Below are 27,900 nucleotides of genomic sequence, written 5' to 3' on the forward strand. Positions count from 1 at the left end.
GCGTACGGTATTTGTTTTTCTCTTTCTGACTTACTTCACTCTGTTTGACAGTCTCTAGATCCATCCACGTCTCAACAAATGACACAGTTTCGTTCCTTTTCATGGCTGAGTAATATTCCATTGTATATATGTGCCACATCTTCTTTATCCATTCATCTGTTGATGGACACTTAGGTTGCTTCCATGTCCTGGCTATTGTAAATAGAGCTGCAATGAACATTGTGGTACATGTCTCTTTCTGAATTATGGTTTTCTCAGGGTATATACCCAGTAGTGGGATTGTTGTAATGACCTCATCTTAACTCGACTACATCTGCAAAGGCCCTATTTCCCAATAAGTTCCCCTCGCAGGTACTGGGGATGAGGGTTTCAGCATATCTTTTGGGGGGCATAATTTAACCCCTAGCAAATATGACACAAGGTGTCACCTGCATATGAAGTGCCTGACCCAGTATAGGTGCTCAATGCCAAGGGGCTATTATTACTGTGTATCCAAGATCTACCTTCCCCCACGTTTTAATATTCCGGAATCTGTGTATGTCTTATTATTTACTTGTACATTGCTTGACGGATTTTTTCTTTTTCCATTTAAAATATGTTGTGAAATGTATGATCTGCCTCACATCTGTGCAAACATGGTATAACTTGTTCAAGAAGCCTCAGCGTGTCCATGCCCTGAGAGAACATGGTGCGGCTGCCCACAGATCTTGCCTGCAGCTTCTGGAATCTTAGGAAGCAGAGATCATGATTCCGGCAGAGGTGGTGGACCCAGAGTGAGGCCTGGGAGGAGGGGCAACTGCTTGGTAGCGGGGCTCTTGGGTGTGTCGGGCTCCCGAATTCATTTCCTGGACACTTGCTGAGCACCTATGGCGTACCGCGCTCCAGGGGTGCAGGCGGTAGCAGGAAGCCCAAGGGCCTCCTGAGCTGAGTCCGCAGGACACAGAGGCCCGGGAAAGCCCTCTCCTGCTGACTGCAGGGTGGCCAGGGCAGGATGGGGTGCAGTCCGTGGGGCTGGAGCAAACATTTTAGGCGGTGGAAGGATCCCAGTGTAGACCAGAGACCGTGACAAAGCAATCTAGCTGTCTGAGAAACGTATGGAGCTGCCTCACTGAGATGTCGCTTTGCAGAGGCCCAGAGCCTCCCTCTCCACCTGGGAAGCCTTCCTGGAGCCCATGGCGGCAAGAGAGGTCCAGAGTGGAAGCACAGGGACATCCTGGTGGCTCTAGACTCCCAGACAGACACCGCCTGCCCAGCGGCCTGCCAACAGGAAGTGGCCCGTGTTCCCTTCCTCCTGGGAAGCTTGCTCCAGGAGAGGCGCTCATCCACCCGCTCCCAGGTCCCAGTGACAAGATGGCCAGTGGGGCCTTGAGACGCCCCTGTCTCCCTCTTGTCTCAGCAGCTGCAGTTTGCAAGTCCCGAGGGAAGCATCCCCTGTGAGGGGTGGCCCCTTCTGGGCTCTGGAGGAAGATGGGGGCAGCTGCAATCCAAGCAGAACCAAAGATCCTCCTGCCTCAGTCCCTTCCACTGCACCCCAGCCCCTCCCCCAGCTCCTTGGGCCCCCAGACACAGCCCCTGTGTTCTGCCACAGCCCCTGCCAGGCTCCAACCACCTGCCAGGGAGCTTTCAGGACCAGAAAGACGGCACACTTAGCAAGTGAAGCTAAAGTAGCCAGAAACCAGGGCCCTCTAAGGAAGCGCTGTGGGGAGGCACCTTGTAAGTGGAGTCTTGGGAACTCCAGGGACTCCAGGGATTTTCTCAGTGGTGGCATTACGGGTGTAGCCTTTCAGGAGCTCAGAGTGGAGACTTTCAGGTCCAGAGAGGGTCAGCCTGTAGCCACAGGCTCCCGGCTGAAGAAGCTGTCAAGCTGGTCCCCCAGGAACCCTAGGATAGGCCCCCCGGCATGGCCAGGGATTGGCTCCCAGCTGTCCCTCCCTCCAGTGAAGCGGCGGTGAAGCTGGTCTAAGTCCTCTAATTCCATGCCCCCTCCATTCTGCTGCTGCAGTGGCCCGGGGGCGGAGCCCTGGCAGCGCGGAGCCCTGGGCCCCAGCCACTTCCTCCCCTGGCCCAGTTCCTCCATGACGAGACTGTCTGAAGGCACCAGAATTCTCTCCTTTCAGGGCCCTGCTCTTCAGAAGCCCACCCTCCACCCCATCACATTGGAGTCAATATGAATGTTGAATTGGACAAGCCACCAACTGCTTTCTGGCTTATCTGGGGCTTGTGCCTTTTCAATCCAGAGCCATTTCATGCCTTTGTATGAAGATTGTCGGGAATCTCTAAGTAAGGTGGCCCTGAAATTTGGTGGCCAGTCCGGGTTAGCTAGAGATGATGAGGGTGTCATCCTATGCATGGCTCAGGGTCTTTCCTCAATGTTTAGGTCCCTCATGGGTCTGTCCACACAGGGCAGGGAAGCTTTGGGCCACTGCCCAGGGTGGTACATTGAGCAAGGGGTCTGAGGTGGGCAGCAGATGGGCAACGGGGTCTTTTGTACTTGTTGGAGAGAGGACAAGAGGGAAGCCTGGATGTTCTGATTCTTATTTCCATGGGAGCACCAGGAGAGGACATGGCTGGGCCGCCAGTAAAGTTGAGGCAGTCTAGGTTCATCCACTTCTCGAAGGTTGAGGATGGGAAGCCTTGGGTCGTCCAATTCTTCCCATATGTCCTCGTGGACAGGCCTCTATGCTCCCTTGGCAATTTGGCTTGTCAGAGAAAAACAATACATTGACAGCTGGTCTGGTCATCTGTCCATGTCCATGTTGAGGGGGTACTGCAGGCTTGCAGAGCGGTGGGTCAGCTCTGGGACCCCCTAGGACCTCACCAAAGTAGTGCCTGCCCTTGAGGCTCCGGACCCTGAGCAGCCCGCCTGGTCTCTGTCTGTGAAGCTCTTGAAAGGGCGACAGTGTCTGTTATTCAAGTGTCTGAACTGACAAACAATCTCAGTCTTAACGCCTATTTGGGGTGAGGCCACCAGTAATTAAGGTGGTGCTGGCCAATCTGGTCACTGGCAAGTACCTCTTTTTTGCAGAGTATGGGCTGCAGGTTCGGCAGGACGCCAAGTCCTACATCCTTAGTAGCTGGGCAGCTCAGGGCACATTATACAAGCTTCTCTGTGCCTCAGCTTTCTCTTCTATATTTATATGTTCATTGGGAACCTCCTCAGGGGTACACACCAGACTCCACTTGGAGGATGGGCAGGGGAGCTAGACCAAAACTCTGGGACAGGGTTCTGGTGCTTCAGCAGCTAACAAACTTGATTCAGGTTACTCATCCTTAGAAACAGCTCATATAATAATACCCACTTGGGCTTCCCTGGTGGCGCAGTCGTTGAGAGTCCGCCTGCCAATGCAGGGGACACGGGTTCGTGCCCGGGTCCGGGAAGATCCCACATGCCGCGGAGCGGCTGGGCCCGTGAGCCATGGCCGCTGAGCCTGCGCGTCTGGAGCCTGTGCTCCGCAACGGGAGAGGCCACAACAGTGAGAGGCTCGCGTACCGCAAAAAAAAAATAATAAAAAAATAATACCCACTCCCCAGTGGGTTTGGGAAACCTAATTACTACTTGTGAAATGTTTGCAAGTTCACAGAAGAAAGGTGATACCATCATGGCAAAGTATGACTACCATAATCGTGATCTTCTCAAGCCGCCCCCAGGGCTAAGTCCTATAAAATTGCCGTTTGTGAAATTCTGCTATTGCTACAAAGTGCAGCTATTATCCATAATGATACAGACTAATGTCTAAGGTATTGCTGTGCTCATGGAAAACTCTTAAATCGGCCGAAGTGAAGAAGGTAGACCAGGCCACCTGCCGTGAGCTTGTCCTGCTCTCTAATTCCAAAAGTAAACAGAATCCTTGAGGAGGTAGGCCCCTGAAGAAGCACCAGATAGCAACAGCATTCTATGAGCACCTAGTGTGCACCAGGCAGTGTGTTATGCACGCTAGCTCATTGAATCTTCCCAACAAGTTTAGGAAGTAGATTTTATCATCTCCATTTTGCAGAGGAGAAAAAATGAGGCTCAAAGATGTTGACTTGCCCACAGAAAATGAACCTGGCAGTTATAAATAGCATGGCTTAGAGTGGAGAAAGAGCTGGGCCGGGTGGGAGGTGACCAGAGAGTCTGGGCAGGAGGCAAAGAGTCTCTGAACTAGGTTAGCAAAGCGAGGATGGCTTCCACATTTCCAGTTTGGGCACCCCTACCCTCACCCCCGCCAACCCAGTGAACAGGTCCGCTGCCAACGGAGAGAGGCAACCGAGGAGGGGAAGGCGGTAGGGAGGGCAGATGACTGGTGCAGGGTAGCCTGAGCTTGGGACTGCCAGCATATCTCCACGCGCTGGCCTGGGCCTTGGGAGGGAAGTTGAGACGCAGTCACTGACAGATTTGACAGGTGAAGGCCTGGGAGGAGATGGCCAAAATGCAACGTGTCACTCGGGGCCACTAGCCCCAAGGCTCAGTTCTCGCTGGAGGAAACCTCCAGAAGGCAGCGCGGGCCAAGGTGACAGGTGTCCGCGAAGACCTCCCCGCGGGACTCGCCGGCGGCGCGCTCGCTCCCCGCAGGCCTGCGCCGAGTCAGCGATCCCGCTCGGCTCTCCGCGCCCTCCCCCGGGTTCCCGGTCCCTCCAGCCTCCGTCGCCCCCGCCGTCTCCTCCTCCGGGCGCGGAGCCGAGGGCCGAGGCCTCCGCGCACTGTGAGCTGGGAAAGCGGCATCGCGCGCCGCTCGCGGCACTGCTCGGGCCTGCCGGGCGGGGCTCGGGGCGCATGCGCGGCGGCCTACGGAAGCCCGGAAGGAGGGATGTGAGGTGCGGCTCAGGTTTCTCAGGGCGGCGGCGGCGGCGGCGGCGGCGGCGTCGGCGACTGGGACGCGGCTCGCGCTGGCACCATGAACCCGCTGTAACGTGCAGGCTGCGCGGCGCGGGGGGCGGGGGGAGGAGGAGGAGGAGGACGGCGCGGTGAAGTTCTCCGCCATGAACCTGAGGGGCCTCTTCCAGGACTTCAACCCGAGGTGAGGTGCCGCCCGCACGGCTCGAAGAGGCACGGCGTCCGTGATGCTGTGGCGGGCGGCGGGGCCTGCCCGAGCTTCCCCGGAAAACCGATCGGCCTCGGCGCCGGCCCGCTGCCTCCTTCCGCGCCCGCTGCCTTCAGCCCCCGGCCCGCCGCCCCATCTAGAACCTCCCGGCCGCGGTCCCCGCCCCGCGGGAACCGCGCCTCTCCGCTTGCCCTCCCTCCCTCGTCGCTGTCCCAACTTCCCTCTCTCCGCTCCATCTTCTGGCACCCGCTGCCTGCCATGCGTTCCCCGCGCCAGGGCCGGTTCACTTGACTCGACACCCCTACCCACCACCCCAGCTGTTTCCTACAGTTCCTCCAAGCCCTTGAGGTTTCCCTTGGACGTATGCCCATCCCTCGCTTGTTTGCTTCTTTGTGGAACTGATGTCTGAAACACTGTTGAATCCTTGGAGTCCGTGTCAGGGTATGGCAGGACCTTACATAACGCTTTTGGGGGGTAAACCTGACAATTTTCCGTACACGTTTGCTCATCAGTCTTGACTATAAGTTTATTTGCAGGAAGCAGATATTGCTGTCCTGTTTCCCAGATGGGGACTAGCCAGTGGACTGGAGGGAAGGAACACTGGCTAAGGAATCGAGCGTCTGTCCTTGGACTTGACCAAGTGTTCTGTAACTCTCTTACCTCCCCAGGCTGTGAATTCCCTAAAGCAGAGACCGTCTCCTGCTCAAATCTCTATTCCCCGCAGCTCCCACTGTGTCTGACACATAGTAGGCACTTATCAAATGTTTGTGGAACTAAACTGAACCTAAAGACCTGGATTGGAGAGCAGGCCGTATGTAACTGGGGGATCCTCTGCTCATCTGAAAAATAAGGAGTTGGCCTAGCTGATCTCCGAAGTCCACTGCTCTGTGAAGGGAGTGCCTAGCTCCCTTATTTGGTGGTGGAAGGCACGCACTCAGTAAACCTTTCCTATGCCAGGTCCCATGTCGTCTGCTTCAGCTGCTGAGAGGGCCCAGCGTGCGGGTGGAGAAGGGCAGGCCAGTAGATGATTGACAGCACAGTGCAGTGTTGTGCTGTGGGAGCCCAGTGGAGACCACCTTCCAGGCTGCTTGTGGGGCATGTCTTGGGAGAGAGAGAGGATGAGTGTGTGTGTGTGTGTGTGTGTGTGTGTGTGTGTGTATGTGTGTGTGTTGGGAGTGCAGCCTCCTTAGGGACGCTGACATTTTAAGGTTCGAGCCATTGTGACTTACTGGGTGCTCTTACTGCTCTTTGAGCACTACCGAGTTCATGTTCTGTTTAGTCTGGAGGGCCAGTGTCCCCATCACAGTGCAGTCATTATCACTGTTGGCCTTGAAGGCGCTCTGCATAGAGGAGCTTGTTGAGAGCAGGTAACTGAGAACTGACTGCAGCGCCTTCCTCTGCTGTTCCTAGGGGTTAGGATTGGTCTCCAGGGTAGCAGGGCTGGTGCCGGAGTTGGATAGGCCTTGTGTATCTACATTGTTTGACGATGGTGATAAGAAAGATAAGTAAAAGCTGAATTGTTTTGTGTCCTTGGGCCACTCACTTATCTGTTTTTTTTTTTTTTTTTTTTTTTTTTGCGATATGCGGGCCTCTCACTGTTGTGGCCTCTCCCGTTGTGGAGCACAGGCTCCAGACACGCAGGCTCAATGGCAATGGCTCACGGTCCCAGCCGCTCTGCAGCATGTGGGATCTTCCCGGACCGGGGCACGAACCCATGTCCCCTGCATCAACAGGTGGACTCTCAACCACTGCGCCACCAGGGAAGCCCTGTCTGTCTGTTTTATAGGCAGAATGAGTATAATCTCTCAGCAGGATAGAGAGGCCAAATTAATGATTGATTGCAAAGTGCTTTACAAATAGAAAGTTCCAGGACAACTTTGTAAGGTGACAGATCATTCGGAAGCCACAAAGAGCTGCCTGGAGTGATGGAACTGGCTAACACTTGCTGAAACAAAATAGTGCTGCCCAGATAGCATCCTTAACCATTTTTTCCTGTAGTAGCTTCTTTCTGCCCACCCCCCGCCGCCCCGCCCCCGGAAATTGGCACAGGAAAATGACGATTAAATACCAGGTATCTAAACAGGTTTATAGTCAACATCAACGTACTTATCAACCCTTTTAACTCTATTGGGATTGAGATGCACATCTCCCTGAAAAGTTTGAAGGTCTTCTATAGGATGCCATTTTTGTTTTCATTTTCCTGATGCCGTGTTGAGTCAGTGGGAGAGAGCCGTGTTTCCTCACAGTGGGGACTCCTGAGACGGTGGCCAGCTGATGTCGGCAGGTGCCAGTTCTCAGCTGGTGGTGTGTCATGTCTTGGGGGCACACCTCGTTTTCGACGTTGTTGTTTAGTTTTTGCTCCATGCTGAGGAGGACCTTCCAGACAGCTCGAAGAGCAAACGGAGGGCTGGAGACAGGAGGAAACCTTGTGCCAGGGCCTCAAACCTTGGTGCTGCTTCCTCGCTCCCCGCCTGGAATTCAGAGCCAGTTCAACACCTCCCTACTAGCCCAGCACCTTAGCACATACTGTTCTCTTTGCCGGGAGTGTTTCCCTCTCTCTCCTCCTCTCCTCCTTACCTTGTTAGCTTCTGTTTCTCCTTGAGATCTCAGCTCACTTGTTGCTTGCCGAGGGCAGCTTTTCTGACTTCCCCGCCCAGCGCACTGCACCCTGTTTGTACAGTCTGTGTAGTGTGCTGTGTTCCTCCATCATACACTCATCTGTACCCTTGTTTGACTAATGCCTGTCTCCCCTATGAAACTCTAAGCTCCATGGGGGCAGGGCCATGACTCTGCGTGTTATGGTACCCTGCATACCTGGAATAGTACCTGGCTCAAAAAGTATTTGTGGGATGGATGGATGAATGAATGAATGAACGAACGACTCACTCTCCAGAGTCACTGCCTTCCTCATGGTCTGCGGCCTGGTTCTCTTTCCTCTCACCGTCTTCCCTCCTTCAGGGTGCAGCCATTCCATTGGAGAGCTGGGAACACCACGACACTAAGCAGACCATGGCTGCCTTGACTCTGTGGATTGTGTATGTCACAGGAATAGTCACTGTCATGGTTTGGTGGGCCCCAAGGCATGGGCCATGGCTCCAGATCTTCTTTCCAACCTTTTGATCTTGGGAGTCTGAATCCGCTGCTGTATTGCCAAGGCTCTGGAAAACTACACTGACAGAGAATGATTCACAGCTGTCAACACTCAGATGCCTATTTCCATCTGGCTCAGAACTGGTTGATCATGAGCTTCTTTTTAGTTACATAGGTTAAGCCTTGCTGAAACAGACACCCCGGACCCACCAAGTCCTTCCCTGAATGCCCAAGGCTTCCTAACAGCTAGGGAGCCCTATTTATTGAATAGGCAAACTCCTAGAAGTATACGGAATTGACAAACTTGGATCGTGAGGTGTTCCTGGGAGCTAGAGATCTGGGAGTAGGTGGCATTAAGCCGGCACCCTGTCCGCACCACGGAGCCTTGGGATTCTCTGCTTCCTTGTGCAGTTGCTGGCTCGGAGAAGGCCCTTCAGCCCTGGTAGCCAGGCAGTGCTCGAAGGCTGTGAGAACTCTGCTAGAACTTCTGAGTCAGCCGCAGTGAGCTCCAGATGGAGTGTGGTGTATCCCGCAGGTGTCCTGGACTGGGACAAAGGCTGAGGAGCGCTGCTCTGAGCATTCCGTCTTGTGGGGATGGAGTCCTGAGGTCAGTAGCATTTAGAAGCTTCCATATGCTGCAACATCTAAAGCCATTCTGGAGTCCGTGTGAGTGATCTTGTCTCTTATTTGAAGTCTGGAAACATGAATGTGATTGCGGGTAATTAACAACAGGCAGCTACCTGACCTTTAAGAGGCATTTGTAAAGTACATGTAAAGCATTACTTCATCACACATCTCCCTGGTTCCTACTGTGTGCCAGAGATGTGCCGGGTGCCCAAAGTACAAGAGTGAATGGGACGTGGTCCCTCCCCGCTCGAGCCCGGTGGAAGAAGCAGAAATGGAAACATTAAAATTCAACACGGGACAAGGCGTTCCAGGCACAAGAACCAAAGAACCCAATGCTGCAGGAACACAAGGGGCAGAGCCACTAATTCTGTCTAGCGTGGACAGGGAAGGTTCCACAGCTCGATTCTGAAGGATATAGTTATAGGCTTTCGTCAGACAAGAGGGCAGGAAAGGCATCTTAGAAGGGACAAAGTATGCAGAGGCGCGGGGTCATGGGAGGGCCTGGTGTGTTAAAACAGTACTGAGAGGTCGGTGTGGTAGGGGCCTTGCGGGCAACGCTTGTCATGTGACTTAAAAATACTACACGTAGTGTTAACAATTACTGTAAATGTTTTTGACACATTACTGTTTTTTTTTTTAAAGCAGGCTCCAGATCCATCAATAGTGAGTGTATGTTGGTACTGTTAATGAACTCTTCACCACCCAACTGTCTGTTTTTCTGTCATTCTGTCACCTCAAACTACCTATAGTAAGAAAAGCTTGTTGATTATACTGAGGCTATTAATAATAGCTGTGGCTTCCGGGACACCTACCACGTGCCAGGCACAGTATCACTGCTCTGCACCCATTATCTTGAACCTTCACAACAGCCCTCTGAGTTCGATATCAGCCTTGTTTTGCAGTCTTAGCTTGTGAATTCCCTGAAGTCACATAGGCGGCGAGGGGCCAAGTCAGGAGTCGAACAAGTTGGTTTCCTTCTGCAACCTGTGCTCTTTCCGGTATTCATATGCCCCCCTTCTGATTTAGTAGCATCTGCCCACCCCAGCCGTGGTATAGGAGGCCCGATATACTAAGGAGCCTTCTGTTTATGAGTTGTGATTAAGCAAAGCAAACCTTGTATTCGAGCTTACGCATCTAAATGAGTATTATCTTTCAAAGAAGTTCCTTAGGGAAAAGGTAAATATATACCTACTCCATTGCTCATACCCCTTGTTACTCATTTGAACTTGCCTTGGAAGCAAATCCTGTAAGAAAATCCATCTCATTGCTTTATAATCATATATCATTTTTTAACCAAAATAGTGCTGCCTAGTTTGATCACACATCCTATCCACTAAACTTGGCTCTGACTGACTTTTGGCCGTTTCCAAAAATCCACTCTCAGTGAAGATTCGGCACCACTGGGGGTATTCAAAAGAACGGACCGCAGGCTCTCAAGGTGATTCCAGGAGGAAAGCTCCAAAGATGGTTTGAGCAAGGAAGTGGAATTAGTGCATCGCCTCCCAGGGGGACTGTTTAAAGGAGACACGTCTCATTTGAATGCAGAATTTCTGGTTTCAAAACTGTCATTCCCATGACTTGCTAATTACACGCATGTTTTTCTTGGCTGTGAGTTCTTTGAAGGCCAGGATGGTGAGGTGTTCGATAAATGTGCTGAGTGAGTGGATGTTGAGTACAGATAGATGTGAGCCATTGGGGAACTCTGTTGTAGGGGAGAGACAGTGGATTGGAGGCATTTTAGGTAGTTTCCTAGGACTTTGGGAGTGAAGCTTCCCAGTATTGAGCTTGGGGTTTCTAATTGCCTTGCCTGATCATAGGCCATGCCTGTACGAGGAGACTAGAATTTAAGATGAAAGCCTTCAACTCTGGAGACAGGCTCTTTATAACTGACGATTCGTAGTTTGTCACCTATGACCTAATAGTGAGAAAAATGATGGCTAAATGAGATTGTTATAACTTTTCTCTTTTGTAATACTAGTAGCAGCTAAAATGGGTAAAATCCATCATTTACACAGGGCTCTCATATCCCCTTATCTCCATGAGTGGATATAGGAGCAACCCAATGAGGAGAGAGTGACCCACGCACAACCACACAGCTGGGAAACAGTTCCCACAGGCCTGGGCTCTGTCTAGTCCTCCTCAAGAGTGATTTGTTTTTATTTGGCTTTTGTACTTTCTTGTCAGTAAATGACTTTAAATTTTGTTCGTAAGGTTCTGCTCAGTGTAAGAGGTGCAGTTCCTTTAAAACGTTGGGAGAGTGTCAATTAGCAGTTTGTCAGTTGGAGCTATTCTCTAAAGTTGTAAACAGAGAGGCGCTCACAGGGATGTGTCACCCAGACCATGTGTGTGTGCATGTGTGCCTGCTCCAGTTAAAGCCAGCGGCTTTCACTGGAGAAAACTGATGGGTCTAAAAAGAGTCCAGCTGCATTCTTTTGACTCGCGGAAAACAAGATAATAGAACGTTTATACGCACAGTGTCATCTCTTTACTAGGTATATTCCCTCCCTCCCTAAATCCTTTTTCCCTTCCCCCCAAGGTGGAGAGAGGGAATTTGAGGCTCAAGCAGAAAGCTCTGTGTACATTTCAGAGAGGATACTAGCTTTGCAGTTTGACCCACGTGACGCTACTCAGTGATCTTGTACTGGCATTACAGACTCAGATGAAAGTGGGGTAAATTCACTTTTAAGGTGTAATTGGAAAAGTGAAATTAAGGAAGTAGTGGTTTGATGCCAGAATATCCATTGGAACCTCCATTTGCTGATTTGTGGAGAATTGAGCAGTCTGTTTCTATACTTGGATTCTGGTCTGAATGTTTCTTGAAAAGTAACTCATAGTAGTTTAGGCTTTTTTAATTTTTATTTTTAGTTTAAATTTTTTTTTTATATTTGGAGCTTTTTATCACTTTTTTTCTCTACAGTTATCATGGTTTATTTTATTTTATTTATTTTTTTGAGTTGCACTGGGTCTTCATTGCTGTGTGCGGGCTTTCTCTAGTTGCGGCGAGCGGGGGCTACTCTCCTTTGCGGTGCGAGGGCTTCTCATTGTGGTGGCTTCTCGTTGCGGAGCATGGGCTCTAGGCGCGCGGGCTTCACTAGTTGCAGCACGCGGGCTTCAGTAGTTGTGGCTTGCGGGCTTCAGTAGTTGTGGCGAGCGGGCTCTAGAGTGCAGGCTCAGTAGTTGCGGCACACAGGCTTACTTGCTCCGTGGCACGTGGGATCTTCCCGGACCAGGGCTCGAACCCGTGTGCCCTGCATTGGCAGGCGGGTTCTTAACCACTGCACCACCAGGGAAGTCCCAGGTTAGGCAATTTTCAGTCTATTTTGTCAGTTTATTATGACTTGTGTAGAATTTCTGCCTCCAGTCTCTACCAACTACCATCTACCTTACACACTCTTCTCTACCTTCTGTCACTCTTTTGCTCAGAAAATCTTCAGTGGCCCCCTATTGCCTAGTAATAAATTCTAAGGACTTTACCTTGATATTCAAATCCCCCATTCTACCTTTCCCTTGTTTCCTCTGGTGCCTTTTCTCCTGTCTCCCCAGCACTCCCCACCCCAAGATTTACAGAACGTACTCCACGTGTTCTAGTCTCCTGGGGTACAAAATACTGTCTCATGCTTTAAAGAATCGTCTTCCCTTTTTCTGGAATTCCCTATCCCCAAACCCCATCTCCTTTCCCAGCTCTCCCAGGGAAATGAACCTTCCATGTCCCAGTTTGCCATGATATATAGTTGCTTGATCCCCCTCTGCTCCTCTTAGTCTTTGAGCATCTTCGGGGCAGAGACTGTTTCTTTCCCACACGCTCAAACAGTTTTTAAAGTTTTAAGTTAGATTTGTGTGTATTTTGTATTGGTGCCCCATGATCCTTTTTTTCCCTCTGGAAAAATTCTGTACACATGTAAAGAAAGCATCTTTTGTTTGCTTTGATAGAACCATGCTATTTTTATCAACTCTAGCGTTCATTTCCATAATTTCCTTAGGAACTTTGTCTGCTTTATCTGTCATGATTTAGTAGTAGCATGTAGAAGCCCACAATGTATATTTGTACAAGAAATATTGTCAGATTATTTCCATATTCTATGGTCATGTTGTTAGATTTTCTTTATTAGTCATTTTAATGCTTTTTGCTTTGAAGTCTAATTGATCAAATTACTGTCCTAGTAAACTGCTTCTCTTGTCCTTACTCAGTCACAATAAACCTGTGTCATCTCCTTTCTTCTAATTGGTTTGACTTTTTTTTTTTTTTTGCGGTACGCGGGCCTCTCACTGCTGTGGCCTCTCCCGTTGCGGAGCACAGGCTCCGGACGCGCAGGCTCAGCGGCCACGGCTCACGGGCCCAGCCGCTCCGCGGCACGTGGGATCTTCCCGGACCGGGGCGCGAACCCGCGTCCCCAGCATCAGCAGGCGGACTCTCAACCACTGCGCCACCAGGGAAGCCCTATTTCTAGTTTTTTTTTTTTTTTTTTTTTTTTTTAAATTTTTTAAATTTTATTTATTTGGCTGCGCCAGGTCTTTAGTTGCAGCACGCGGGATCTTCATTGCCACGCAGTCTTCTCTATAGTGTGGCGCGCAGGCTCTAGAGCACGCGGGCTTAGTTGCCCCGCGGCATGTGGGATCTTAGTTCCCTGGCCAGGGCTCAAACCCGCGCAGCCTGCATTGGAAGGCGAATTCTTAACCACTGGACCACCAGGGAAGTCCCCTATTTCTAGTTTTTTAAAGAGCTTCCATACTGTTCCACAAAGTGGCTCTGTCAGTTTACATTAGATAGATTAATAGATAGGCCAGGTTTACTGAAGTATGTTTTACATGCAGTAAATTTTACCGTTTTTTAGTGCACAGTCCTATGAGTTTTGATAAACCCGTTCACTTGTGTAAGCACCACCCAAAGACAGAGATATAGAAAAGTTCTGTCACTGCAAAGTCTTCCCTCGTGTGCTTTTGTAGTCATCCTTTCCCCCAACACAGCCACGGGTAATCACGGGTGATCTGTTTTCTGCATCTATACTTTTGCCTTTTCCGCAATGTCAAGTAAGTTGTGCCTTCAGTCTGAGTTATTTTCCTTAGCGTAGTGCATTTGAGGTTATCCATGTTGTTGCATGCAGCCCTAGTTTGTTCCTTTTTCCTGCTGATTAGTATTCCATTTGAATAGACATACCTCAGTTGGTTTAACCATTCAGCCGTTTTTGGACACTTGGGTTGTTTCCAGTGGCTATTATAAATAAAGCTGCCTTGAACATTTGAACACAAGTCTTTGTGTGGACATATGTTTTCCTTTTTCTTAAGTAAATACCTAGGTATGGGATTGCTGGGCTGTAGAGTAAGGGTATACTTAACTTTATGAGAAACTAGCAAAGTGCTTTCTAAAGTGGCTACACTGCATTCCTACCAGCAGTATATGAGGGTTCCATTTGCTCTACCTCCTTAGCAACGATTGTCATATGCTGCAAGGTTAAGAGTCTAGGTTCATTTTTCCCATCTATCCAGTTGTTTCAGCACCATTTATAGAAGCCCAGTTGTTTCTCTATTGAATTGCCTTGGCACCTTTTACCATGTATGTACAGGCATGTTTTTGGACTGTATTCTGTTCTCTGTGTCTCTCCTGATGCTAATCCTACATTGTCTTGATTATTGTAGCTCTATAGTAAGCCATGAAAACATGCAGTATAAGTATAGTTTCTCCAACTTTGTTCTTTCTCACAATTGTTCTGCCCATTTGAGGTCTTTTGCATTTTCATATAATTTTTAGAGCGAGTATGTCAATTTCTGCAGAAGGGGCTGCTTGGATTTTCATTGGCATTGCACTGAATCTTTTTTTTATATATATTTATAGCAGCTTTATTCATAGTTGCCAAAACTTGGAAGCAACCAAGATGTCCCTCAAAGGGTGAATGGATAAATAAACTGTGGTTTATTATTTATTCCAGTGGAATCTTGTTTAACACTAAAAGGAAATGAGCTATCAAGCCATAAAAAGACATGGTGGAACCTTAAATGCATACAGGCATACCTCGTTTTATTGTGCCTTGCTTTATTGCGCCTTGCTTTATTGTGTGTTTTTTTCCTTCCAGTTTCATTGGAATATACGTGACATACAGCACTGTGTAAGCTTAGATACAGCATATTGATTTGACTTACATACATCATGAAATTATTACCACAGTAAGTTTAGTGACCATTAATCATCTCATATAGATACAAAATAAAAGAAAAAGAAAAAATATATTTTTCATTGTGGTGAGAACTCTTAGGATGTACTCTCTTAACAACTTTCATGTGTAACATATGGCAGTGTTAATTACATTTATCATGTTGTAAAATACCTGTCTAATACTTATTTATCTTATAACAGGAAGTTTCTACCTTTTGACTGACTTCATCCAATTCCCCCTCCCCTAACCCTGACCTCTGGTAACCACAAATCTAATCTTTTTTTCTATCGGTTTGTTTGTTTTTGAGGTATAATTGACCTACAAGATTATGTTAGTTCCTGGTGTACAACCTAGTGATTCTGTATTTCTATACATTCTTAAATGATCACCACAATAAGTCTAGTTACCATCTGTCACTATTCAAAGATATTATATTATTTTTGACTATATTCCCCACACTGTACATTTCATACCCATGACTCATTTATTTTGTAACTGGAAGTTGTACTTCTTAATCTCCCTCACTTATTTCTCTCCTCCTTTCCTCTCCTCCCCTCTGGCAACCACCTGTTTATTTTCTGTATCTATGACTCTGTTTTGTTAAGTTTGTTAATTTGCTTTTTTAGAGTCCACATATAAATGCACTTATACAGTATTTGTCTTTCTCTGTCTGACTTATTTCACTTAGCATAATACCATGTAGGTTCATCCATGTTGTCACAAATGACAAGATTTCATTCTTTTTTGTGGCTGAGTAATATTCCATTACACACACACACACACACACACACACACACACACACACTCCACATCTTTTTTAAACATTCATCTATCAATGGGCACTTAGGGTGCCTCTATATCTTAGCTACTGTAAATAAGGCTGCAGTGAACATAGGGGTACATATGTCTTTTTGAATTAGTGTTTTTGTTTTCTTCAGATAAATTTCCAGGAGTGGAATTGCTGGATCACATGGTAGTTCTATTTTTCATTTTTTGAGGAACCTCTATACCATTTTCCATAGTGGTTGCACCAATTTATGTTCCTGCCAGCAGTGCACAGGGGTTCCCTTTTCTTCACATCCTCACCAACACTTGTTATCTGTTGTCTTTTTTTTAATAATAGCCATTCTGACAGCGTAAGATGTTATCAAACTAGACTACTTTCTCATACCATATACAGAAATGATTAAAGACTTAAATGGATTAAAGACTTAAATGTAAGACCTGAAACCATAAAAATCCTAGAAGAAGACATAGGCAGTATGCTCTTTGACATCAGTCTTAGCAATATTTTTTTGGATATGTCTCCTCAGGCAGGAGAAACAAAAGCAAAAATGGGACTACGTGCATTGAATCTTTTGAATAATCTGATGAGTATGGTAGGCTAAATAATGTCCCTCAAAGATACCTACTTCCTAATCCATGGAACCTGTGTATATTACCTTCTGTGGCAAAAAGGTGAATATTATCTTATATGGCAAAAGATGTAATTAAGTTAAAGATCTTGAGTTGGGGACAGTATTCTGGATTATCCAGGCAGGCCCTAAATGCATTCATGGGTTTCCATATAAGAGGGAGGCAGAAGGAGATACTATTAGGAGGAGAAGGCAATGGTATTGAGGCAGAGAAAGAGATTTGAAGATGCTGCCCTTCTGATTTTGATGATGGAGGAAGGGGCCCAAGGTAGTGCAAGGAATGCAGCTCTAGAAACTTGAAAAGGCAAGGAATGGATTCTCTCCTAGTCTCTGGAGACATGGCTCTGCTGACACCTTAGTTTTAATGTAGTGAACCCCATTGTGGACCTTTAGCCTGCAGAACTATAAGAGAATAAATGTGTATTGTTTTAAACCATCAAGTTCATAGTAATTTGTTATAGCAACCATAGGAAACTAATAGAGGATGTAAATTTTAACAATATTGAATTTTTTAATCTATAAAAATGGTGTATCTCTCCATTTATTTAGATCTTTAATTTTTTGGTAGTGTTAGGTTTCAGAGTATGTCTTGCACATATTTTGTTAAATTTATCTCTAAGTATTTCATATTTTGATACTGTTGTCAATGGTAGTTTTTCATAAACTTTTAATTTTAAATATTATTAGGTTTATAGGAAAGTTGCAGTAAATGATAGTTTTTTTTAAAAAGTGTCCATTTTCTCATTGCTAGCATATAGAAATGCAGTACATTTTTTTGTATATTTACCTTGTATCTTGCAACTTTTGCTAAATTCACTTATTAGATTTAGTAGCTTCTTTGGTAGAGTACTTTTTTCTATGTAGACATCATGTCTGCAAATATCAGATTTACTCCTTCCTTTTGAATCTTTATCCCTTTTATTTCTTTTCCTTGTATTATATTTGTGGCTAGAACCTCCAGTACAGTGTTGAATAAATGTATTGAAGTGGACATACTTGCCTGGTTTCCAGTCTTAGGGGGAAGGTATTTAGTCTTTAACCATTAAGCATTTTTGACTATGTTTTTTTCTAGATACCCTTCTAGCCCTAATTAGTTTAGAGCTTTTATCTTGAGTGAGTAGTGAATTATGTCAAATGTTTTTTCTGGAACTATTGAATAATCATATGCCTTCTCTTTTTCATTCTATTAATACAGTGAGTTACATTAACTGATTTCCAATGTTAAGTGAAACTTGCAATCCTGGCTAAAGCACACTTAATCATAATGTAATATCCTTTTTATATATTGCTGGATTCAATAGCCTGTTTTTTAGGGGTTTTGCATCTGTCTTCATGAAGGATACTGGTATGTAGTTTTCTTTCTTGGTCAGGTTTGGGTATCAGGGTAATGCTGGCTTCATAAAATACTGGGAAATGTTCCCCTCTCATCTTTTTCTGCAAGAGTTTGTGAAAAATTGGTGCTATTTCTTCCTTATGTGTTTGGTAGATTTTGTCTGGCCCTGACATTTTCTTTGTGAGAAGGAGTCCAACTGCAATTTCAGTTTTTTAAATAGATACAGGAATATGAATATTTCTTCTTGTGTGAACTTTAATAATATCTTTATTTCAAGAAATGTATGTGTATAAAATTGTTCATAATATCCACTTCTAATCCCTGTAATGTTTGTAGGATTTGTAGTGATGTCCCCGCTTTCATTCTTTGTATTGGTAATTTGTGTCTACTGGTTTTTTTCTGATAACTCTAGGTATAGGTTTACCAATTTTCTTGATCTTTTCAGAGAACCAGCTTTTAGTTTCATTGATTTCTTTTTTCTTATGTGGACCATTTTTACAGTCTTTATTGAATTTGTTACAATATTGTTTCTGTTTTATGTTTTGGCTTTTTGGCCGCAAGGCCTGTGGGATCTTAGCTCCCCGATCAGGGATCAAACCTGCACCCCCTGCACTGGAAGGCGACGTTTTAATCACTGGACTGCCAGGGAAGTCCCTAGTTTCATTGATTTTTCTCTAACATGTTTCTTACGTAGTTCATTGATATTTGTGTGTATATTTATTATTTACTTCCATTCATTTTTTAAAAATTTCCTTCTCTTCCTAGTTTTTTAAGGTGAATCATAGATCGTTGACTTGAGAACTTTTCTACTTAGCATTTGATGCTGTAAATTCCCCTTAAGTATTGCTTTAGCTATATCTCACATATTTTGGTTTGTTGTGTTTTCACTTTCATTTAGTCCAGAATTTTAAGAATTTTCCTTGTGTTTTTTTTTTCTTTTACCTATGGATTATTTAGAAGAGTATTGTTTAATTTGTAAATATTTTGAGAATTTTTCAAATATCTTTAAGTTATTGATTTTTAGTTTAATCTCATTGTGCTTAGAGATTTACTTTGTATGATTTCAGTCCTTTTACATTTGTTGAGGCTTGTTTTATGGCCCAGAATTCAGTCTGTCTTGGTGAATGTTCCATGTGCACCCGAATTTGCACTTGAATTTGTATTCTGCTGTTGTTGGGAGGAATGCTTTATCAATATCAATTAGGTCATGTTGGTTGATAGTGTTATTACAAACTTGTATATCCTTAGTAATTCTCTATGTGTTCGATCAGTTACTGAGAGAGAAGTGTTAATTTCCAGTAATAGTTGTGGATTTTTCTGTTTCTCCTTAATGTTTTAATTATTAATGTTTTCTACGTGTATTTTGAAGCTTTGCTATTAGGTACATAAATATTTACAGTTGCTAGATCCTCCTCCAACACAAATCACCTCTTTATCATTATGTATGCTCCTGTTTGTCCCTGGTAATATTCCTTGTTCAAAAATATATCTTAGGGCTTCCCTGGCGGCGCAGTGGTTGGGAGTCCGCCTGCCGGTTCAGGGGGCGTGGGTTCGTGCCCCGGCCCGGGAGGATCCTGCGTGTCGTGGAGCGGCTGGGCCCGTGGGCCATGGCCGCTGGGCCTGCGCGTCCGGAGCCTGTGCTCCGCAATGGGAGAGGCCGCAACAGTGAGAGGCCCGCGTACCGAAAATATATATATATAAACCTTATATTGTGGTAGGCAGAATGGTTCCCCCAGAGACATCCAGGGCATTAAGCCCTGGAACCTATGAATATGTTATGTTACACGGTAAAGGGGATTTTGCAGATGTCTTTAAGGTTACAGTATTAGTTTTTATTGCATCCGTGACAAATTACCACAGATTTAGTGTCTTAAAACTACACAAACTTATTATCTCATAGTTCTGTAGGTCAGAAGTACAGGTACAGCATGGCTCAGTTGGATCTTCTGCTTAGAGTCTCACAAGGCTGGAATCAAGGTGTCAGCAGGGCTCTGTACCTTTCTTGAGGCTCTGGAGATTAATCTGCTTCCAAACTCATTTGGGTTGTTGTCAGAATTTAGTTCCTCGTGGTTGTAGTGCTGACGACCCCATTTCCTTGCTGGCTGTCAGCTAGGAGTTATTCTCACCTTCTAGAGTCGGCTTGCATTCCTTGGCTCATGACTCCCGTCCTCCGTCTTCAAAGCCAGCAAAGGCAGGTGGAGTCCTTCTCACTTTTGGAATCTCACTGACTTCCCCTTCTGCCTTATCTCTCCTCTTCTGCCACATCTCTCTGACTTACTTGTATGCCTTCCTCTTCTGCTTTTAAGGGCTCATATGATTACATTGGACACAACTGGATAATCTGGGATAATCTCCATATTTTAAAGTTGGCTGATTAGTACCCTTAATTCCATCTGCAGAGTCCTTTCATGGTAGTACGTAGATTAGTGCTTGACTGAATAACTGAGGACAGGAATCTTGGGGAACATATTTAGAATTCTGCCTACCACAGTCGTGGACTTTAAGATAGGAAGAGTATCCTGGATTATCCAGGCGGACCCAATCTAATCACATGAGGTCTTAAAAGCATAGCACTTTCTCTGGAAGCAGGAGCCATATGGCAAAAGAAGTCAGAAGCATGAGAAAGATTCGATATGCTGCTGCTGGCTTTGAATGTAAAGGCCTATGTTCTTCTCAGAGAGAGAACCCTAGGACCTGAGGGCAGCCTCCAGCTGACAGCCAGCAAAGAAACTAAGATCTTAGCCCTACAACCACAAGAAACAGGATTGCCAACAACCTGAATGAACTTGGAAACAGATTCTTCCCAGAGTCACCTGAGAAGAGCCCAGTCAACTGACATCTTGATTTAATTTATGAGACTCTGAGCAGAGAAACCAACTAAACCTGTCCGGACTTCTGACACACACAGCTGTGAGATAATAAATTTGCGTTCTTTTAAGCTGCTAAGTTTGTGGTAATTTGTTATAGCAGCGGTAGAAGACTAAAACAGATATTAGTAAAGTCACTCTTTCTTCTGGTTAGTGTTTGCCTGGTATAACTTTTTCTGTCCTTATTATCTATCTGTCACTTTGTAGATAGATAAAGTAGGTTTCTTATAGATAGCATATAGTTATCTTGCTGTTTTAAATCCAGCCTGACAATCTTTGTCTTTTAATTGGTATTTAGACCATTTATATTTCATGTAATTGTCAATGGGGTTGGGTTTTAACTGCCTTCTTACTGCAGTCTGGAAATTGCCTCCAGGCAGTAAGCTGGGGCATTGATAGAGTTTATCTCCTTTGTTTTCTTTCTTTCTGCCATCAGGGTCCTTCACTGCCTGTTGTTCACTGTCTGAAAACTGTTGTTTCATATATTTTGTCCAGTTTCTTGTTTAAGGTGGGAAGGAAAACTCCATCCCTCTTACTGTATCAAAGCTGGAAGTAGAAGTCCTCGACAATGTAATTTCTAATTAATATTTTAAAAACATCCTCTTCATGAAGTCCCTTTTATGTGAAATATGAGTGTATGTTTATATGTATAATTCAGTCACAAAAAGGATAATACATATACTAAAATATTACTATATATGAATATGGCAGATGGCTACCTGTTTAAAAATAGAATCAAATAATTAGTCAGTGACAGAACTTGACCATATCCTGAACCTGTCCACTTTTTTCAGTCTCCATGTCTTGATGGCTAGTTCCTTCCGCTTGGAGTGCTGCCTCAGCTCCTATCCTTTCCTGCCTGGCAGCTTTCCATGTATCCTCCAGAACCAGCTCCAGGGTCATCACCTGTCTGCTTCCCAGTCCCCCCAGACAGAATCCGTATTTCTTCTTCTGGGCTGCCGTCACACTCCACCCATAGAACCATTATGGCACATGCCATGCTGTGTTGTAAGTAGATGTTTCTGTGTGGACTCCCTCCTACCAGGAAGCCCTGGGAAGCAGGAAACTTATTTTGGTCTTCTTTATATTTGTCTTATCCTCTAACAACAGTATATCTTCTACATAGAATTTTTGATATATGATTATTGTTAGTGACTCATTACTCCTCATTTTAATATCACATATTTGTAAGTGTGAATCCTCTTTAATCATTTTGCTTTTCTCCTAGTAAATTCCTCATCTATGCCTGTCTGCTGCTGTTCTCTGTGTTGCTGGCCCTTCGTCTGGATGGCATCATTCAGTGGAGTTACTGGGCTGTCTTTGCTCCAATATGGCTGTGGAAGTTAATGGTCATTGTTGGAGCCTCAGTTGGAACTGGAGTCTGGGCACGAAATCCGCAATATCGGTAATACTGCTTTATAAAACCTTTTGGTCTCTACTCTGAGCCGGGGGGGTGGGCAGTATCTTGTTTTTCACTTTATCAAAAGTCAGGACTATTTTCTTTTCTACCTCTCTGAGGTTTTATAAGAACTGTAATATAGGCAAGCTGAGTTCTGTTCTAAGTTTTTAAAAATTAAGTGTTTGCTATCCTCTTTTTAACAAATGCACTCTTATTTTAGGCGCTTAAGTTCCTAGCCAGCCTACAAAAGTTTAAGTAATCTAACATGCAGGCAAAGTATAGAACTGTTATACCATGCTAGACAAGGACGTATAAAACCATCATGTTTGTAGGAGCAGTTCTACAAACCACAGGTCTAGCTTTGGCCATCAGGGATATATCCTTCTCCACTCAGTCCTGGAACTGGGTCTCCCCTTGTCCCAATCTCCTAGTCCTGGGGTTTTAGGACTGTTAGTGTGGAGGAGGCAGCTTGGCCAGGAAACAGTTAGGTCCTAAGACAGGAAAAGGTGACACCCAGATGCCGTGAAGGAGAGCAGAGCCTTGGGGGCCGGGCAGAGCGTACCCTTTACCTTCACCCCCACCTCCCCTCACGCCTTTCTTCTTGGACGGTGTTCTTCTGGTCCAAGTTCCTGTCGTGAGCTCACTCCAGTGTGCAGCCTGGTTCTGCTGGGGCCCACAAGAGTCTCTCTGCTCTCCCTCACAAAGTTTGGAACTTTGGAAAGGAAAAAGGGGGACTTGAGAGTGAGGGGCTGTTCTAAACCATCACCAGGAAGATGAGGAGTGAAGAAATGCCGGGTAGGCAGGTGGGGAGAGAAGAGGGGGGCAGTGCAGCTGCTCATGTGAGAAAAGTGTAGAAGTGGGGACCATCTCAGCTTGTTTAAATCTTTGTTATGAACTTTCAAAACGAGATTTAGATCGAGTGAAATATGTTACCGCATACGTATCTAAGAACTTGCAAACAGCTACACAAAGAGCCCTGGCAGATGGGGGACATTCATGTGTAGCTTAGATTTTTTAAGTTCTTAGGTTTTTCTTTTTTAAGATTACCTGTGTGGCCATAAATCTTTTATTTTTTGTGAGGTATTTTCAGATATCTAATGTTTGCTACTCAAAGAATGAAAAGTTACATAGCTAAACATTTTAAGTTCCACTAGTTATTTAGAAGCTATCTGAGCTTTTCTCTGTTGGTTACATTTAAGATTCCTTTCAAGATTCCCTTAAGAAAAGGAATTGTATGTGCGTGGTTGAATGTCCTGGATGTACAGACATGGTCATTCTAGTGTCAGTACTGTCCAATGGAACATTGTTGGGTCCTATAGAAATAACCACTGACCTCATTTTCTCTGTGTCCTAAATTTACAAGTATTTATCACCAACATGACACATCACAAATGTTCATCTATATTTTGAATGAAGCACAGTCAGCCTTGCAAACGCATTGTTAAGCATTTTCCTGATTAGTGGCCTTATTATTTTTTTAATTGTTAACCTATTAAGTCCAAGCATGATCCTTAAGCAGCTTTAACTGATTTAAAGAACAGTTTTAATGGCTCTTCTTTATCATCTGCAGGTGTCAATTCATCCTAATGGAATAGAAAGGAAAATAAAAAGGCATTCACAATTTTATTTGCATTTTAAAATAGCATCTAACAACAGTTACTGTATTTTCTTGAAATATAGCACACACTTATTCATAAAACTAGAGTTATTTTGACAGTATTGCACGAAATGTGATTTACATGGTTTTTAATTCATTGAGAGACGGATCGTGAGATTTAAGGGATATTTCAGTTTTTAGCAGTGGAAGCAATCAGCTTAAATAATCTTGGAAGTAGTTGAACTTAAAGTTATGAACCAGAGTGTTTATGTGCAACGTGAGGAAATAATAACTGTGGCTGTTGCTTCTGAGAATATCTTTATTCCGTTCAAAGTCTAAGTCTGGTTTGGTTGTAAATGTTCATTTCTTGTCCTGTAGTGGTTCTTTGATGTTTGAAAGATTGCCTATTAAGGAGGAATGTTGATTTAGCTTTCTACCTGATTTTCCTTAGCCTCTTGTTAAATTTACAAATACAGTCCTTAGTATCCACGGAAGTTGGTATTTGCCCTGAGCTGCTTGCTTGTTATGGAGACTCCAAACTGAGGGTGTTTTTCTTCTCCTTCTGTCCCTTTCCAGAGCAGAAGGGGAGACGTGTGTGGAGTTCAAGGCGATGCTGATCGCGGTGGGCATCCACTTGCTGCTGCTGCTGTTCGAAGTGCTGGTGTGCGACAGGATCGAGCGAGGCAGCCACTTCTGGCTCCTGGTCTTCATGCCGCTCTTCTTCGTTTCCCCAGTGTCTGTGGCAGCTTGTGTTTGGGGCTTTCGACATGACAGGTCACTGGAGGTGAGCTTTCGTATGTTTAAGAAGGTTTTAAAATGCAAAATCGTTTGGTCAGTTATTGTAATGGAGACTTTTTGTCCTTGGTTAGGAAGAGGTTGATGACTAACGCTAGATCATGGTACATAAGGAAACGAAAGATGATGGAAATAATCATGTTTCTCTTTCTTGACTTAGAACGCTGGTTTTTCACTGAGGCCATCAGGCTTCTTCCAGCTTCACGTCTTTCCCTGCCCACCTGGATCAGCCAGCTTCTCCTGAGAAACAGAACAGTAGGATAGATGTAGATGTAGATGTGCAGGTAGATACACACATGGGGAGGTTTATTTGAAGGAGCTGGCAAGTCTGAAATTGATGGCGCAGGCTGGCGGGCCGGAGACTCAGCAGGATATCTCCCTCTCCAGGAAACCTCAGTTTTTGCTCTTCAGGCCTTTTAACTGATTGGATGAGACCTACCCACATCATGGAGGGAAATCTCCTTTTCTTAAAGTCAGTACCCTTACAGCAATACCTAGATCATAGTTTGGTTAAATGACCGGGTACTACAGCCCAGCCAAGCACAGCACCTCAGACCCCATGACCAGCACTTTGTCTGCTCCCTGGTTAGCTTATCCTGATGGGCCTATATGTTCATTTAGTAAGCATTTATCAAGTATTTACTATACGCCAAGCCCTCTTGGCCTAAACGTAAGGGATACACACACCAATGAAAAAGCAATACTAGTAATGCTAATAGTAGTAATGAAAATAATAGCAGATAATATTTATTGACCACTTGCTGTGTACCAGGCCTGGGGCTGGACGCTTCCATGCAGTAGGATCTCATTGAAGATCTGCAGCAACCCCGTGACGTGGCTGCACTTGGCACCCCTGGTTTCCAGAAAGGGTAGGGAATTTGTTCCTGGCCGCTTATCCAGGGGCAGGGCCAGGATTCCACTGCAGGCAGCCCGACTCCAAAGCCCGTGCGCCGAACTGCCCAGAAGCTGAGGGCCCACAGCCGGGTCCAGAATGGCTCGAGGGGGGGAAACTGGACACTGTGGATGCCGTGTTGAGCTGTGCGGGTCGAGAGCGGAGGAAGAAGACCGCAGTTGGTCAGAAGGGAGAGTGGGAGCTGGTGGGTGGCAGCTCAGGGTACGTGAACCTGGCGAGGGAGGTACCCACAGTGGGAGAGTGATGGAGCCAGGCCCCGGGGCACCACTGGGAACAGGGCCCCGAGCGACAGGAGCGGCTGTGCCTGGCACGGGGAGAGCGACCCCTCAGCCCTGGTCCGGGCGGCCATGGAGGGAGGGGAGCCCTGGGGGCCTGCTCTCAACCTCCCTGCGCTTGCCCTCCCGCTTCAGACCCTCTGCCCCGTCGGGTCCTCCAAGAATTTGCTCTTGAACTGGTCCACTCTCCGGCGACCTCGCTCTCTCATCTGAAAGGGAAAACGGAAAACAGCGGCAATACCCCCTCAGGCCTCTGTTTGCCTCTCGTGCGTCTTCCTTCCTCACAGAAAGGCTCTGGGAAGCAGTGCGACAGGGACCCCGCATTCCCTGCTCCAGCACGTGCTCCCCGTGGCCTGTGGCCTCATCCGGGGGCCTCTTGAGCCCCCATCTTGTCTGGCCGCTGGCCGCGCCGTAGCTCCTGACACTCCTGGTCCCTCGACCAGTCTGGCCACCTCTGCCTGCGTTCAGCTCCTTCTCTGAAGTATTCTTCCTCCGTCCGCTCCTTGCACGTTGCTGTTCCACAGGATTCTAGTCCTGGGCGTTTTCTGTCCTCACTGCGTGCACTTCCTCTGAATGATCTTGTTCACACGTGCTCTCACTTCCTAAATTCGCATTTGTAAACTCCGATTTCTACACGAGCTCCAGACTCATCCAACTTCCCCTGAATCTGTATTCCCTGTATTAGTTCGAGGCACCATTTCCACCCAGTCACACTTACCTGTCTACTTTGTGCCTCTGTTACTTTGCATTTTTCTCTATTATCTGAGCAAAATGAAGTAAAACCAAGCTTTAAAAATCATTTATAAAAGCTTACATTAAACAAGATCACTGAGATCAAAGCTTCTCGATTTTAACTATTTGGGGCCGTGTTTCTCAGTGGGGCTGGGTATGCTCTCGGCGTTTTGGATAGGAAATGTTTTGTTGAACAGGACTGTGCCCTGCATTTCAGGACACTTCTCCCTGGCCTCTGCCCACTAAACACTAGCGGAGGTGCTCCCTCAAGTCACTGTGGCAGCCATTAGGGCCTGCGCATGTCCTAGCTCTTCCACAGGTGAGCAGCATTACCCAGGTTGAAAAGCACTCAGAAAGTTCTGTAAATACTGTCGGATGAGGGCTGAGGAGGAGGTTTAAGAAAACTGAAAACTTGGAACTTTGTTTCTTAGAAAGTAAAAGCGTACACAAGGGCTAGGACTATACTGGGCACGAAGCCGTATTTTCCTAATGCAGTGTGGTCACACTCTTGGCAATCTACCTACGAGAAGAAAGCACATGCCAAGAGTTGAGCTCCCTCCTGATTCTTGTGTCCCAGGTGGAGTACCTACGTTGGCTAGGGGGTGACTGGGGCTAAGTTCCCCCAGAGCCCTGAAGGAGGAGTCCGGGTGAGCCAGGGTGCCCTGTGCAGGTAGGAAGGGGATGGTATTTTTCAGGCAGAGGAAATAACACATAAGAAGCCGTAGATGCAGAAGAAAGTCTGTCATGTTGAGTGGACCAGTGACTCAGATATGACTGGAGCACAGTTTTGTAAGATGCAGAGAGTCCTAGAGGTGGAACATGGTGATGGTGTCATAGCCACAGTCATATGGTGGTAATATGAATGAACGTACTGAACACCATTAAACTGTACCCTGAAAGACGGTCAAGACAAAGAGGGTAAGTTTTACATTATGTGTATTTTTCCACAGTAAAAAGAAAAAAAATGCCTGGAGCATGAAGTATAAAGGAGGGAGCCGGGGAGGACGGGGTCTGCATAGAGGGATTGGGCTGAGTAAGGGCCAGTCCTCAGTCCTCAAGGCGTTGCTGAGCTTCCCAGGACACCATAATGAGCTCACAGGGGCACCATGGGATACCAGACATTTCTGAGGGAAAAGCAGTGATCCCTGACATCTGTAGGGACACCCTACGAACTACTAGCTCCGTGTAGTTTACGGCTTTACTATTAGGTCACACTACATTCATTTCGATAGTGTCATGGAAGAGTCTAAGTTGTTGGCAGTCGCTGGGATGAGAAGGCAATACTGTGCAAAAATCCATACGGAGAGCAGGTGATGAGGGCGGCAGTGTCTTGAGGAACGGTGCAGTGCCGACTGGCACACACGTCCCACCAGGAATTACTTGTCGTTAGTTAAGAATGGGACACACATAACATTTTTCTTTCAATTAACGTGAGGTGATTTTTTTTTTTTAGATGGCTACTTAGGATAAGTACTCAGTTTAGATCTAATGACTTAAATCAGTGGAACTGTTAGGTGTTTCTTTTGGCCCAGAGGCCTCAGAAAGAATTGCTGAGTCGCTAAATGCCCTGGGAACTGGGAACTTTGGGGCAGCTCTGGGCCAGGTCACGTGGCGTCCTGTGACTTTCATCCTGTGGGCAGTGATGAGCCCTTGAAGAGCAGTGAGTACTGCAGCCAGAAGGAGGGCT

At 46.1% G+C, this 27,900-nt stretch overlaps 1 protein-coding gene across 2 annotated transcripts in view; it reads left to right on the forward strand.

Moving 5' to 3' along the window:
• Positions 1–4,788: 4,788 nt before the first annotated feature.
• TMEM185A (transmembrane protein 185A) overlaps positions 4,789–27,900 on the forward strand; it is a 31,561-nt gene continuing 8,449 nt past the window's right edge. Inside the window, exons 1-3 of one of the 2 annotated variants that reach the window (XM_032619962.1) lie at positions 4,789–4,997; positions 21,731–21,907; positions 24,075–24,282. In XM_032619962.1, coding sequence (XP_032475853.1) covers positions 4,960–4,997; positions 21,731–21,907; positions 24,075–24,282 — 423 coding nt within the window. In that variant the 5' untranslated portion in view covers positions 4,789–4,959. The remainder of the gene's footprint in view (positions 4,998–21,730; positions 21,908–24,074; positions 24,283–27,900) is intronic. The other variant, XM_032619963.1, reaches the window with a different exon arrangement.

Source organism: Phocoena sinus, chromosome X (assembly GCF_008692025.1).
Source record: "Phocoena sinus isolate mPhoSin1 chromosome X, mPhoSin1.pri, whole genome shotgun sequence".
Lineage (NCBI taxonomy): Eukaryota > Metazoa > Chordata > Mammalia > Artiodactyla > Phocoenidae > Phocoena > Phocoena sinus.